Source organism: Salvia splendens, chromosome 21 (genome assembly GCF_004379255.2).
Source record: "Salvia splendens isolate huo1 chromosome 21, SspV2, whole genome shotgun sequence".
NCBI classification, from domain to species: domain Eukaryota; kingdom Viridiplantae; phylum Streptophyta; class Magnoliopsida; order Lamiales; family Lamiaceae; genus Salvia; species Salvia splendens.
In genome coordinates, this window is record NC_056052.1 from 6539937 (window position 1) to 6554965 (window position 15029).

A 15029-nucleotide genomic window follows, 5' to 3' on the forward strand; every position below is an offset into this window, starting at 1 on the left:
AAACAAAGTTGAGTTATTTACTTTTTTAACAAAAAATAAAAGGGCAAATTGTTTGTAAAGTCATGAACTTTCAACATAGTTTGGTTTTTCCCGTAAACTTTAAATATTGCATAAAAAGTCATGAACTTTATCGAACAATGTAAATTTCCCCTGACCCGATAGATTTCTGAAAAAAACTTATCCTACGTGACGCGCCGGAGGCGTGACTTGACAAATGACAAATTTATGATTCAATTCTAATTGAGGAATTAATGCTACTTTTGTGTGGAATTCGATTTGTATGTTTATGTTGATTTGTATGCTGAATTCGATTTGTATGTTTTCATTTGTTCTACTTGTATTTTTGTGATAAGTCCAGAGTCAAAGATTGCAAAGATAGAAAAGAAACAATCAGAATTAGTAGAGTTTTGCCATGTCACTCCTCCGGCGCGCCACGTAGGAAAAGTAATTGTATCGGAAATCTATCTGGTCAGGTTGGGTTAGATGAGAAATTTACACAGTCCGGTAAAGTTCATGACTTTTCATACGACATTTAAAGTTCACGGGAAAAATCAAACTATTTTAAAAGTTCATGACTTTACAGACAATTTATCCAAAAACAAAATATTCAATTACTTTTACTTTATTCATCAGCTACTTTACTCTCTTTTTATCTTTTCTATTTTTCCCTCCTATTTTTTTACACAATTTCTTAATATCTATGTCTAAAAGTTTTGAATTAACTTAGTTGGAGTATTAGTATACTATTTGGGTTATCTGTCGAATTTTCAAGATTTTTTGAGATTTTTTATTCTTTACGTGACGAATATTTTCGATCAAATTAAATTGATGTGGACTATATATCATAAGTATTACTAGTACTACCATTTACGTGGTGAAACATGAGAAGACAATCTTTCGGGTTATTTGTCAATAATTACTCGAAGTTTAGATAATTTTTTATTTTTTCTCTAAACGAACTTAAATAGTACTCGTACTATTATTTTTGAATTTATACGTATTAACTTTGGGATTTTTTATTCTTTTTTGCATTGCACTAATTTGGCTCTTTTTGAAACTGTATAATTGATTTAGCTTTTTTATATAACTCTTGTGTATTTGGAAAACATTTTCCGTTTGAAAAAATTAAAAAAAAATCTCAAAAGTTCAAGAAAAAATATGAAAATTTCAAAAGTTCACCTATTAAAATGAAGTTGTTTTAATGATCATCGTTTTTTCCACCCTAACATTTCTGATGGACATGTTAGCTTTAATTTATAGAAAAATGAATTTGGGGGAAAAAATATAAGAATGTAAAGTTTGTATATTTAATTTTAAAAATAAAGTTTAATAGAAAAATGAAAAAATATTCAAAGTTAATAACAAATACTACTAGTGTTCTTCTTTTTGGTTGACTTAAATTTATTTTGAATTTCAACTTAAGTTAAATACTTAAATTTATGAGGTCTTATTTTGTAAATATCATGATTGACCGCACTAATTCTTTGGGCCGAAATTGTTCTTTTATATAAATAGATTATTGCATGGAAATATCTATAAAAGAATTTTAAAGTAAATTTTTTTAACGATTTTACTTTCTCCCATCACCTTATTAGCGACCCAATCTTTAACTGAGACGGTCTATAATTGTAAAGAAGCTCTAGTAAGTAGTAACACATGTTCTATGATTGATTATATTTGGTAAGAGATATATACGACTAAAGTATTATTTTCTCTTTGTATTTGGGAATTAATTTTTTTATACACCATAACGACCTCTTTTGGAAATAATAGTGAAAAAAGTTATAAGAGTACTATCTCATTAATAATCGTTTATGAGAAAAATCGCAACGACTTTGCTAGGAAATTAATTAATACTACTATTATTACTTTAAATATTATATTTAATTTTAGTCGTTATCTAAAGTTATTCAACTTGCCTTATACCCCAGCTTCACGTTTATTTCTTCTAATACACATGTTATATTCACGTAGCATATCCATTCGTGGAATAGTTTTGTCATAGAAAAGCTTTTCTATTCATTTATACAGCTATTATTAATTAATTTTGGCACCTATACTATTCTATCACTTAACCCTTTTAGTTATCTTTCAATAGTGATTGGACATAAAAAGAAGAATAGACTGAAGTTAGAGAACTATCGTTTATAGTTCTTATTTTTTTTTAAATATCACATACGTCCTAGACATTGATATAATAGTTTGAACATCCTTAGACATTGATATAATAGTTTGAAAGGACTTTAATATTATTTTGAACCAAAATACCCTTCAAATTATAAGGGTTATTTTGTTGCGATACATACATTAACGAAAATAAATGAACCAAAGTGACAGTTCTCTCTTGGGGAAATACACCATAAGTGAGTGAATTCGAAATGACGGTTCTCTTTCTAATGAAAAAGACAAAAAAAATGCTCTTATAGTTATTTTGGTCCAAGAAATCTTAAAAAGTATACATAAGTTCTTCTAGTGATGTTATATTAACGTACAAAGAAGTTCGGTTTAAAAGATTATATCTTATGATTGAATATTTATTTAGTGGAGTATTATATTTAATTTATGGGATTGAATCTCATAATATTATTTTCAATGAATAATCATATGATAATGAGTCATAACATCGAATGACTCATATAATTTTGTTTAAATATACGAAATTTGTCCTGATTCTAATTTTTGCACAAAAATTAAAATTCATGTCTTTATGTGTAATGTATAACCATTTTAATTTTTCAAACGTTTAAACTTTTGGCGAATTAATGACATCATAATTATGCTGTTTAAATAATTTTTGGTCATGGCCAAGTCCAATTTTTACAAGAAAGAAGACTCTCTCTTTCTCTCTCACGCACAAAGACACACACAGACTAAAACGTCAATGCATGGTTCAAATGCATTTTTATCGCTGTGAATATACGTTTAATTCCTCCTCATTTCATGGCTTTCTTCATCGCCGCTTGTTGCTATTCTCATCTTTCCTCTTTCGTCACAGTTATCTCATTCCCTCTTTCTCTCTCACTCACACACACACACACACACTTGCCGTTTTTAATTATGTTTGTGTAAACTTCAGTTACTTTTCCTCAATGGATCTTCTTCTTCTTTTTCTTCATCTTTCTGGTAAGTCATTATTCATTAAAAAAATCCAGTCTTTTTCATTTACCAACCTTCTCATTAATACCAATTTAACTTTGAAATTAATGCTTTGAGCTAGTTTTTATTTATTTTATTGATTTGCATGGTTATTGTTCGAGAGTTTGGCAAACAAGCTTAAAGTCAAAAGATTTTAATTATTTCACCTTGATATTTAATTAGGTTGAGAGTTGATTATTCTTCTAAAAAAAGTCTTGATTTTTGATTTTTGAGAGTTGATTATTTCACCTTCCTCTCTCTCAATGACCATTTTCAGTTGAGAATATGTGGAAAAATCTGTTGCTCACTATATGATTTTTCATCACTATTGATTGATCACGTGGATTTGATTTCTTTAATGTGCTAATGTAATTACTATACTTGGAGATTGCTGTTTTATGTAATATGATTCTGTTGATTGCTTCTTCAAATATGAATGTGCAATTTTTCTTCCTAAATTGATTAGTATTAGTATTACAAAATCAATACATTTGTTTATTTTAGCTTATTTGTGAATTGTAGCCTTGATTTTAGAAAAAAGAGGTTTTCTTGCTTCTTTGACATCTTGTTGCTGTATATTTCTTGTTGATGTTCTGTTTAATTTGTCTTCTGGGATAGATAAAGATGAGATTTTTTTTCAATTTTTAGACGTTGTTGGTTTCTTGTGGTGCAGAGCTATGCTGCTGAAGGATCAGAGTTCAAGTGCAGGGATGGATTACATAGAGATGAAGAGACGGGGCAACTTCACGAGAAGGATCCTCTTTGTTTGCGTTGTTTTCGCGCTTTTGATTTTCATGTTTAAACGCCCTTCTAGCATTAGTGGCTCTGCAAAGGTATATATAATTGGCCTAATTTGCTTCTGTTTCATCTGTATGGTTGAAAACAATAGACTGTGTTTGTTGTTCTTGAATGTCTCTTTAGTTTTCTATGCACGAGGTAGGCGTGACACATGTCCTAGTGACGGGAGGTGCAGGCTACATCGGCTCCCATGCTGTTCTTCGCCTTCTGAGAGATTCGTATCGTGTGACTATTGTGGTACTTAAACAACTTTTCAATCAGAAAAGTGTTGTGTTTCATTCTTGCAAATATTGTGTGATTATGTGACTTTTTCTTCGCTGAATCTTTCGTTAGGACAATCTTTCTCGTGGAAACATGGGGGCCGTTAGAGTCCTCCAAGGGCTGTATCCGGAGCCAGGGAGACTTCAGTTCATACATGCTGATCTAGGAGATGCAGCAGCTGTATCCCTGATTACTGTTTCTCCGATTTTACCATGTGTTTCGACTATTTAGCATGTTCATTGAGTTCTTCCTTAAGTCTGATGTCAGGTAGAGAAAATATTTACAGAGAATGCCTTTGATGCTGTGATGCATTTTGCTGCTGTTGCTTATGTAGGCGAGAGCACATCCGAACCTCTAAGGTGTTCTTGTCTCGTCTGCTTAAATTCTTCGTATGATCGATCCTTTGTTGATTCTCAAGACCAAATATGCAGGTATTACCACAATATTACATCAAATACATTGCTGGTTGTGAAGGCAATGGCGGCTCGTGGTGTGAAAACATTGATCTACTCAAGCACTTGCGCGACTTATGGAGAGCCCGACACGATGCCCATCACAGAAACCACCCCACAAGTGAGTTTTTTTGCATCAAGAGATACTTGGTTTTCGGATCATGGCTCTTTAACCTGTGGCTGAGTTTCAGGTCCCCATAAATCCGTATGGTAAGGCGAAGAAAATGGCGGAAGACATAATCATCGACTTCTCAAAGACAACGGACATGGCTGTCATGATCTTGAGGTGTTGGTGTTTGTCATGTTTTCTTGAAAAAATTTGCTGTCAAATTTGATCACTTCACTCATGTCTCTGCATCAGGTACTTTAACGTGATTGGCTCGGATCCCGAGGGAAGGCTTGGAGAAGCTCCACGACCCGAGCTACGAGAGCAAGGGAGAATATCCGGGGCTTGCTTTGATGCAGCCAGGGGAATCATACCCGGGCTCAAGGTACTATAACTGCTCGAGACAATCTGTACATGTTAAAAGAAAAACGCGCACATTTATCAACGTGTATGTAACAATGTAGGTGAGAGGGACTGATTACAAGACTAGAGATGGGACTTGCGTAAGAGACTACATCGATGTGACTGACTTGATAGACGCGCATGTGAAAGCCTTAGCCCACTCGAGGCCTGGGAAAGTCGGGATCTACAACGTTGGAACAGGAAAAGGTCTGTCATATCTTGCAAGAAAGCATCTAACATGTAGTAGTACTATTAGTTGGGGGATTGGACTAAAAAGAGTTTGTGTGAAAACAGGTAGTTCAGTGAAGGAATTCGTGGAGGCGTGCAAGAAGGCGACTGGGGCGAGCATAAAGGTGGATTACCTTAGCCGGCGGCCAGGGGACTATGCGGAGGTTTACAGTGACCCTTCAAAGATTTTGAGGGAGCTCAACTGGTCGGCTAAGTACACGGACCTGGAGCAGAGTTTGAGCGTTGCTTGGGGCTGGCAGAAGGCGCATCACAACGGCTATGATGATTGATCTTCGCGCTCTTCAAAATCGCGATTTTTTTCCTGCTGAGGACATTGCAAAGGCCAAAAACTGTCACAGAGTGAGGAGATTTAGTAGTGATGCAAGTTTGAGGAGATTTGATACTAACAAAGGCTTGTTAGTCGAATTTTACGTCCCGGACAGGTTGCTGAGATTCTGCATCGTCGTAATATTAAAATACATTCGACATTTATGTCAAAATATAATACTTTGTCATCTCATTTGTCTTGCGCCACTTACAGTAAATCTCTTGACAGGTCGGGTTCGGATTAGGCCTTAGTGGGACGAGTCTTTATAAGGTTGACTCGATAACGATCCAACCCGTCCGATTTCTTTTATAATAATCTTTATATCTATATACCCAACCCACGTGATTTGCCACCCCTAAATATGTAGGATAAAAAATGTTCTTTTAGAAAATGTGGAAAACCAATTTTGAACTTTAATCTAAAATTAATTTTCAAAATAATTAAGAGATAATTATAATTGCATTCTTATCTGTTTATAAGATTAAAAAATGCAAATTATATATTGGCTACATAATTGCATTTATTCTTCTGTGGGGTTAGAAAATGGCATTTATACTTAGCCCGATTGAAATAACCAAATCAATCGCACACATCATACAAAATGGACTTCCAATTCCATTTACACAAAGCACAAAGAGCAGAAACTTACACACACAAACAATAGAACGGCTATGTCCCCTAACTAAACAAAGACGAGCACATACAAAACAAAATTATATGAGTGAATCAAAAATGGCTCATCAATAACAATTCTCTTGTGAGTTTCTTAGTAATACAATTATAAGTATAATCCGATCCACGGCGGCACAAGAAAAAACCCACCATCCAAACAATGGCTCAACGCTAAGCTTTCCCTATTCGTACCTACCTCTAATCATCATCAGCAGCATTTATATCTATCCTTGTATTGCATATCGATGAGCATTGGCACCTTCAGTTTTGTATGTGTACCCTAAATGATATCACAACTCATCGTGGCCTTTGGATGCAGCTTCAGCCTCTGGTTCATTCGTCGCTGGATCGTCTGCAGATGGGGTCTCTTCAGATGAAGAATCTGTGTTGTTTGCTTTATCTTTATCGCTATCTTTCTCTGCCTCCACTTTCACGGTTTTCTCAACCTTAGGTTTTGGCTTGGGGATTCTGTTCACACTTCCAACCTGTACATGAGAAGACAAGCATAAACAAAAATCAATGAGTAAATAGATAAAATATTCATACTGTATTATAAAATGTATGCAAGTAGAAAGGATTAAAAATGATCGTACGCATTCAGTTTCGAACACTAACCCTTGGCTTGGAACCAGAATAACAAACAAGGCACGACTAAAGATTATGAACATAAGTACCTTGTCTTGGAGATCTAAAATCTTGTCGTATACTTCCTCGGATGTGATAGCCGGTTTGCTAAATGCAGTGGTCCTGTTAGAGGTTACATTAATGCTTTCGTACATGGGAAAGTTTCAAAAAAGAACAAAAAATATTTTTCTTCTAATATATATTTTGTAGTAGAAACCAATATTTTCTTAAAATGAAAAGAGGGTCTCCTTGTCCATTAGTAAAATAGTACTAGCAAGGTTGAAAGAAGGTGTAAAACTTACTTTTGCTGAAGAGCTTCGTTGTCACTTAACCAAGTTTTTAACTTATCAGCTTCACGTATGACCTATAAAACCGCAGACGTCAAGGTGATGATTGCATATCATGACATTTATAGTCGTCTACTGTGTGTCTGCATGAGATAATTCATTCTTTTTAGATAAAAGGTTAAGAGTACCTCGTCAATTCTCTCTCTTGGCAACCAGGACTTATTTTTCTCCCATCCTTGCACAATCTGATTTGTTTAGGGTGACAGACATGTAGTCAGAGATTGGTCTAATAACACACATTCAAGCATGTGTCTAAAGATTCAAGCCATAATGACGTATACAGTAAAACCTGGTCTAGAAACAAGTGAACAATCTTACAAAGTAAAACCTTGACAAAAAATTTCATAGCTTTTACTCGAAGATAGCAAACAAAACTCGAGCAAATGAATGTAATTTTCCACAAAAAAAGCCCTTTAGTTCACTAAACCCAAGTTCAGCCTCTTCAAATATTTGACTCGATTCATGCAGTTCATAAGCATAATTGCACATACAAGTGAAAAAACATATCATGAAAGACAAATCATCGCATAGCTTGTCAAGGTTTCCAACAGTCAAGTCAAACCAAGTTGTAGAGAAAATATATCAATTTCTCATCATTTGATCACTTAAATCACATCTTTTCTTGTGATGTCCAGCTGTGAGCAAAAATTTACAAAACTAGAGTTATTTTACCTGGTCTATTTCAGTTAGATACGTCCGTGCATGTTCAAATGCAGCAGGACGTGCGGTGAGTTCAGTATGCCTACAACAAATAACGACATTATGGCCAACTTAGACAATGAGATTAATAAATTTACTGAATCATTGGAATTAAAGAAGACCTGAAAAATATGGGGTCTCCAATAGATTTCAATGAATCCAGATGTTTTTGAAATTCAGAGGCAGAAGCATCTTCACCATCAGTATACAGCCATTCCTCTACCTGCATCAGTGGATAGCATCAACAAGTATCTAAACCAAATACCACAAAGTGTTGACCAATCCATGGAACAATGAGCATGCACGCATGTACACGGAGAGAGAGATCGATAGCAAACCTCGTTGAGTTTTTCCATGAAAGATTTCCTCTCTTGCTCAGACGATATTTTTTCGAACTCTTCAGATTCAAGCTAGTATATCAGCACACAAGTAAGCATGTGTGAGTTTAATAAATTTTAAAAATAGAATCACAGTAAGCTAAAAATAACAGTAAACAAAATCATAATAAGACTGAGAGAGTTAAATGATCCCAATAACTAAAACAAGGGCAAAGCCACCTCGGAGCCAGAGAGATGCCAGGGTAGCAATGAATGGGGCTTTAGAAAGTGAGAAAAGATAATAGTCTTATGGAAAAAACTAATGTCAAAATAGTGGCATCATGCATATGAGATTTTGATGGTACAAAGCTAGCTGATATCATCAGTTATATTGCGATTCTAGGTCAATGAGAGAATATACACAAGACCTTGAGTCGATTATCCTAAGATGACATCTAAAAGACTATTATGATATGAAAATTAATGGTATCCATACTGTTAACATATAAAGTAATCACATAGTAACAGGCACGATCAATGCGCTGGGATTTTTCATGCATGTTCAGAGTCTGCACAGGCAAAGTAAGCTTCTTACTTTGTCCTTTGTAGAATAGATATAGCCCTCAAGGTTATTTTTCAATTCAGCTGTTCTTCTCCTTTCTGCGTCCTTCTTGTCCAATACTTCTAATTTGCGTTTGGACTCAGCGTAAGATTCTTTCGAGAGAGGCATTCCAGCCCCTGTTGTCTTTTCAATAACCTACATGCAACACACATACATTCTTTAACATCACTAAGAAATGAACTAACTATCAACTGATAATTATTTATTTTATAAACCTTAAGGGGAACTCTGAATGTCCTTTTCTTTAGCTTCTTCTCAGTACCCAAATCAACATTACTAGAATCATTAGCACTGGAATCAGAATTGGTAATATCGCCATTATTCGTCTCTAACTTGTCAGTGCTCTCCTCTGAAATATTCTTAGCTTCAGCATCCGTCGTGTTGGCAGAAGTAGATGTTGAGTTGTTGTCCACATAGAGATTCTTTCGTGGGACTTCCACCCATTCTGTTATCTCAACAACAGCCTCAGCTCGATCCAAATAAAATATACCACTTTTACTCAGAGAGAAATGTAAATTAGCCTTGATTGGGGAGGAAAGGTTCCTTGATGAGTACCTGGAACATACAAGGGCATTGAGAAAACCTCATGGCAAAATACAGTTACCTGATGAATGAAAACAGACTTATGATTCAAATGATCCTTACTTCTCACTAGCATCGGCAAGACCTAATATATCATAATCTGCAAACATAAGAGAGGTAACACCAGGTGGTAGCAGATCTTCACTCTCATAAGCAAGTGAAACTTCAAAATCTTTGTTGTGAACAACAGATCTGAACATCTGTAGTAAAGTAAAAGAGAAGATACATAAAATAATATGATGGAAAGAGATACATCAAACTTCTGCATCCAAAAAGTAATTTACTTACCTTGCTGGGTAACTTTTTCATTCTTGGTACAATCAGCTGTCTGGTGTTTTCATCTTTCAAAAGACCCTCACCCTTCAACTCCAACACAAAACCATAAGTAGAACCATCAACCATTCCCAGCTTGCGGTTTAATTTGATTCCATCACTTAAATTTGCAGCATGTAGTGAGGCACCTAGAACAATAGCCTCATCAGCATCCAGATGTTTGTCCAACTGCTTCCTCCCAAGAAATTCCTGAAGCTTGGCCTGTAGAGAAAAGCATTGTCAAGCCCAAACCATACATTGATACCAAGAGAGAAGCTGGGATTCAAAACAGAAATCTGTTGTTTTGTTCTGAGGCTCTGGCATTAAGCCAAGAGTAAGTCAACGCGTGGTGGTAGCCAAACTTGAAAACTGTTCTTATTTATAGAACGACATAACATGGTATGTTCCAGAAACTAAGAAAGAAACACTACACAGCATGAAAAGTCGAGCCACTGCATCAACACCCTAAAATAGTGGCTCTAAAATTCAGATGTACCTGCAACTTCGGAACCCGAGTAGCACCTCCAATCAACTCCACTGCATACAAATCATCAGTGCTCATTCCAGAATGCTTGAGAACTTCTTTTATGGGAAGAAGGGCTTTTTCCCAAAGATCTCCACATATCTCTTCAAACTTTTCACGAGTAATTGAGCTCCTAGAAAAATTAATTTCCACTAAGTTAAAACGGGGGACTAAAAAGTGAACTATCAATGATTATTTCAGAAATGCAATTTTCTGGTTTCTCGGGCTAACCTGAAGTCACGATCATCGTAAATAGATTCCACAGATATCGGAGCCATCATATTGGCACTCAAGATTTCTTTTGTGCGCTTAACCTGCTTCTTCAATTTGGCCATCGCCTTGGGCGACTTCCTAATATCAACCCCATTTCCAAGTTGTTTGTTGAACTCATCCGCAAAATACTCCACCAACCTGAATTCCATATTCTGACCTCCAAGTTCTGCATCCCATTTGACATCCTTCACCTGGTCATAACTATCAAATGTCAAACGGCAAACTCTAAACTGAAATTAGAAAATATGATGATTATGTTTGGAAAGAATGGCTCACGTGCAAGGAAAGTTTGGCCACTTATGATAATTTCACGCACACGCACCCTTTTCATTTATCAGATTGACTCAAACCAATGTTGATTTCAGTGTTACTGTGTTAGACATCAAGATTGCAACCCAAACTACTCGATATACTTTTAACAGGAACCATCTAAAAAATCAAGAGCTGCTATGCAATCCAGCAAGATCATCATTAGTACAACCACTAGAACAGAAAAATATGTAATTGCTTAAGACTACACATTTCAATGACATTTGTAAAAGTTCAACACCTCATCCTAATTCCCTACAAGATACTCCCAGCTAGCCCAAAAGTATATACAAGTGAACCGAAACGCCAAGGAAAACTCGCCTTTGTTACTTTGTTTATACAAGAGAATCAGAACGCCAAGGAAAACTAATCAAAACAACTTGTAGAAACCGATCATATTCAAACAAGCCTGAACATCATTAGTACGTTCAACAGATTCAATCTATTGAAACACCTACCTCAAATGCTACACCTCAATTGTCGAAAGGAAATGAAACAATTCAAATATGATACTATTCAGAAGAAAAAGTTACCTGAAATTGATTAATTGACACTGTCTTCCCCGACTCCTTAGCATTATAAGCAGAAAAATACACCAATGCGGCATAAGTACTGCTAGCCCCCATGTCATAAAACACCACATGCCTTGATCCATTCGAGAAATCCTTATCAATACCGTATTGCAAAGCTGCTCCAGAGTGCTCATTTACCAAAGCCAGTACATTCAACCCAGCCAAATCCGCCGCAGCCAACAACCCCTTTCTCTCAGCCACTCCCGTGAACGGCGGCACCGTGATCACGACATCCTTCACACTCGTCCTGGCGTGAGTCTCCGCTAGCCCCGCCGCGTACTTGAGCACCATCCCCACCATCTCCTCGGCCGTGAAATTCCCGCTATCCCCAGCCTCGGCCTTGAAAACCGCCACGCCCCGGGCGTCCTCGGGCGCGATCTCGTAGCTCAGATACAGTTTACTGAGGAAATCGTGGGCGAAACTGTAGGGTTTAGCGACGAGCGAGGAGATATGGGAGAACACCTTAGTAGGGTAACGCGCGAGGAGATTCGCTGATTCCTCGCCGATCAAGCGCGAGTCAGCGTGGAAACTGATGAGCGACGGCGTCTTCCGCTTCGACATCTCGTTGATGGCGACGGAGATCGGCGCCTGGCCAGGCTTGAGGTTGACTACGGCGACTTTGAGCCATTCGGAGCCGAGATCTATGCTCGCGACAGCAGATTCGGTGGTGAAGGAATGCAGGAGGAAGAGCGAGAGAAAGAGCAGCGCGTGCAGTGAATTTGGCGTCGCCATTGTTGTGGAAGTTTCGAGCTCACCGTTGCATCAAATGGAGATTTTGGGGGAAGGGGTTTTTGTAAAGGAGTTAAAGTCCACGTGGAAAGAGCAGGGACATACAACGAATCAAGATATTACACGTAGATTAAATTACACGTGGCAGGATGTGAGTAGCCGGATGTGTTGTGAATGGTGTTGTCAAAGTTTCCGAGTGCAAACTAACGTGTGCAGTGCAGCCGTGATAATGGGTTCGAGACTTCGCGGGAGGGTGGGTCGGGTCAATGAGCCCGCTATACCCAATTTTTAAGATGGATTAAGTCATTGGGCCACTAAATAATAGCCCGGCCCATTATTATTAGACGATTAAACTTGGGCTTAAATATACTTCATGGATGATCAATCGTGATATGGATAGGGTTTATTTCTTCCTCCGTCCACCAATACAAGGCCAAGTTTGACTGTGCACGGGTTTTATAATACAAAATGAGTGAAAAAGATTAGTGGAAGATGAGTTCTACTTTTATATATTAATTTTATAGTGAAATGCAGGGGCAGATCCATGTATAAGGTAGGGCTAAAGCCCTTAATAAAATTGTATTTTAAGTTTTTTTCTTTTATAAATTTTTATAATTTATCCAAATTTAAAGCCAATTATTATGTAAAAGCCCTTAAAAATAATCTAAAATGCTAAAATATATACTTTAAATTAAAATTTAGAAATCACAACCTTTATCGTTATTTATTTCTGCGTCCGCCCCTAGTGAAATGTGAGTGAAAAAAATATTAGTGGAATGTGGAGTCTATTACCGAAAGTAGTAAAAAAGCAAATGGGACATTTATTGGTGGATGGACAAAAATAGCAAAATAAGACGTTTATTTGTGGACAAACGAAGTTGTATTTAGTTGTACTTGTTCTGTACTCAATAGATTCGTGCAAAAGAAATTTGAATATGATTCGATTGAATCTTTGGTATGCCTTTTTTTAATAATTGTAGATTCATACCAAACTAAATTGCAAGATAAATTTCAATATTTAGAGATGAATTTGAAATGATATATGTATGGAATTCTTCACATTGAAAATGTGATCTTCCATGAATCTGCATATTGAAAATGTGTTCTTCCAATTATTACTGATATTCAATTTTGAAATAGTAGTAATGATATTCAATTTTGAAATAGTAGTAAATGTTAAGGTATCTGTTAAGAGATGATTTCTCTTAACAAGTTTTCGGCGTCGCAAAGGCGATCGGCAGAGGGATAAATGGTAATCGCGGGAGCTTTGCCCGTCGATCAAATCGATTGCAAAAGAAAGTAAAATACGATAAAATGAAAATAAGGTAATTTGATATTTCTTGAATGATCGACGAGCTTTGCCCGTCGATCAAATCGATTGCAAAAGAAAGTAAAATACGATAAAATGAAAATAAGGTAATTTGATATTTCTTGAATGATCCAAATGAATAACAATGTCCACTATTTATAAAAGTGGATACCCTAACTTAAAGAACAAGAAAATAATCCTAATAAATATGAAAAGATATGGTAAATCAATAACTAACTAAATAATATATATATGGGGATAATCCTAGGAATATGCTCGTATCAACCCCCCCACGCTTAAAATTCACCTTGTCCTAAAGGTGGAAACCACGAAGCATGGCGAACATCTATGATCCTCTCATCAAGCAGCTTAGCAAGAACATCGTGCTCCACCGACTTCACAAAATGGGCTAGAATTGCATTGGTGTAGGCAGCCATAGCCACAACAATCCCAATCGATATGCTATGTTGATTCATTCCACCATTGGACTCAACATATAAATATCCATTTGACTCAGGCAAGTCCCCTATGCACCCTCGCCATTCACTGTTTTTCCATATAGTTGAAATATAACCAAGTGGAGAATTATCAAAGTCCATGACGCATAGGAGCTTCGATCCATCATCTCTATCGCCATCCAACAATGCCTCTTCCTCCTCAATTTGAACTCAATTAAGTAATCGATCAATTTGGAGCTTGTCAAGGCGTCTATGAATGCCCAAACACGGCGTGTTGTTTTGCGGAGGGATTAATCGTGCATCGAGCGATGTTGATCGATGATTCATACTTGCGACAACCCTGACATGGGATGAATCACTCAATAATTTCAGTGATGCGTTGTCCACAATGGAACTACCCAAACCAATCTGGACTTGGAGAATTTTGATTCGAGAAGCATTCAATTGTCGCGAGCACTGAATCTCGATGCAACCTTGAACTGGGTTCTCTTTGCATGCGGAATCCGGACTAGACTTCTCCATCTTCTCAACCTTTTCAACTCCACCAAAACCAACAGAAGAATCGAGAATCTTCTTGGTAGAATCAGCAAAGCCTTCCTCAACTCGATCACAATTAGGAATCAACGGCGACGGTGGCGGCGGCTGGTAGGTTTTTGGAGGAGGCACCTTCGGGTAATTTTGGTGGGGTAGGGCTGCTGTTAGCAGCGGCTGCTGGGAGGAAAGTTGTGGCGGCTGGTGGTAGTCGTGTGACGGCGGTGGCTGAGTGTGGAAGTAGTACTGCGGCGGCGGTCTGTAGACGAGCTGCTCCTGCTGCCATGGATCGGTGTAGGTCTGGGACGTCGGCTGCCTGTATGGGTCAGTGTTGTGGAAGTAGGGTTGTGGCTGGTTGTCGAAGTGGGGTTTAACTGTTGTTTGCCACGGTGCCTGATATTGCAGCGGCGCAGTGAGCAGATGCGCCCATGGTGGGTCCT

At 37.1% G+C, this 15029-nt stretch overlaps 2 protein-coding genes across 4 annotated transcripts; one reads left to right on the plus strand and one right to left on the minus strand.

Annotated features, from left to right (window-relative positions):
- The first annotated feature begins 3007 nt into the window (after nt 1-3007).
- Nucleotides 3008-5902, plus strand: LOC121785581 (UDP-arabinose 4-epimerase 1-like). 3 transcript variants are annotated; one of them, XM_042184055.1, is made up of 10 exons: nt 3008-3123; nt 3809-3968; nt 4057-4170; nt 4267-4374; nt 4462-4553; nt 4626-4767; nt 4838-4932; nt 5008-5137; nt 5217-5361; nt 5449-5902. In XM_042184055.1, the coding sequence occupies exons 2-10, from the start codon at nt 3813-3815 to the stop codon at nt 5670-5672; spliced, it is 1206 nt and encodes a 401-aa protein (XP_042039989.1). In that variant the 5' UTR covers nt 3008-3123; nt 3809-3812; the 3' UTR covers nt 5673-5902. The 3 variants fall into 3 exon arrangements, with proteins under 3 accessions (XP_042039989.1, XP_042039988.1, XP_042039987.1); XM_042184054.1 differs by lacking the exon at nt 3008-3123 and adding an exon at nt 3243-3318; XM_042184053.1 differs by lacking the exon at nt 3008-3123 and adding an exon at nt 3327-3503.
- A 509-nt stretch (nt 5903-6411) lies between these two features.
- LOC121784986 (heat shock 70 kDa protein 17-like) lies at nt 6412-12334 on the minus strand. Its single transcript, XM_042183296.1, has 14 exons — nt 11524-12334; nt 10640-10872; nt 10382-10541; nt 9862-10107; nt 9637-9773; nt 9207-9546; nt 8965-9126; nt 8391-8462; nt 8175-8275; nt 8026-8095; nt 7482-7538; nt 7309-7370; nt 7057-7129; nt 6412-6867 (listed from the first exon to the last, which is right to left on the minus strand). Exons 1-14 carry the CDS (start codon nt 12292-12294, stop codon nt 6673-6675), a joined length of 2679 nt encoding a protein of 892 aa, XP_042039230.1. The 5' UTR covers nt 12295-12334; the 3' UTR covers nt 6412-6672.
- Nucleotides 12335-15029: the final 2695 nt, after the last annotated feature.

Bases quoted from the DNA above. Each gene is read 5' to 3' on its own strand.
- LOC121785581 (XM_042184055.1), top strand. From the start codon at position 3,813: ATGCTGCTGAAGGATCAGAGTTCAAGTGCAGGGATGGATTACATAGAG. The intron at 4,554-4,625 runs GTGTTCTTGTCT...CCAAATATGCAG, and splicing joins AGCACATCCGAACCTCTAAG to GTATTACCACAATATTACAT. The intron at 5,362-5,448 runs GTCTGTCATATC...GTGTGAAAACAG, and splicing joins CAACGTTGGAACAGGAAAAG to GTAGTTCAGTGAAGGAATTC.
- LOC121784986 (XM_042183296.1), bottom strand. From the start codon at position 12,294: ATGGCGACGCCAAATTCACTGCACGCGCTGCTCTTTCTCTCGCTCTTC. The intron at 9,774-9,861 runs GTAAGTAAATTA...ACTTTACTACAG, and splicing joins TGAAAAAGTTACCCAGCAAG to ATGTTCAGATCTGTTGTTCA. The intron at 7,371-7,481 runs GTACTCTTAACC...GCGGTTTTATAG, and splicing joins CAAGAGAGAGAATTGACGAG to GTCATACGTGAAGCTGATAA.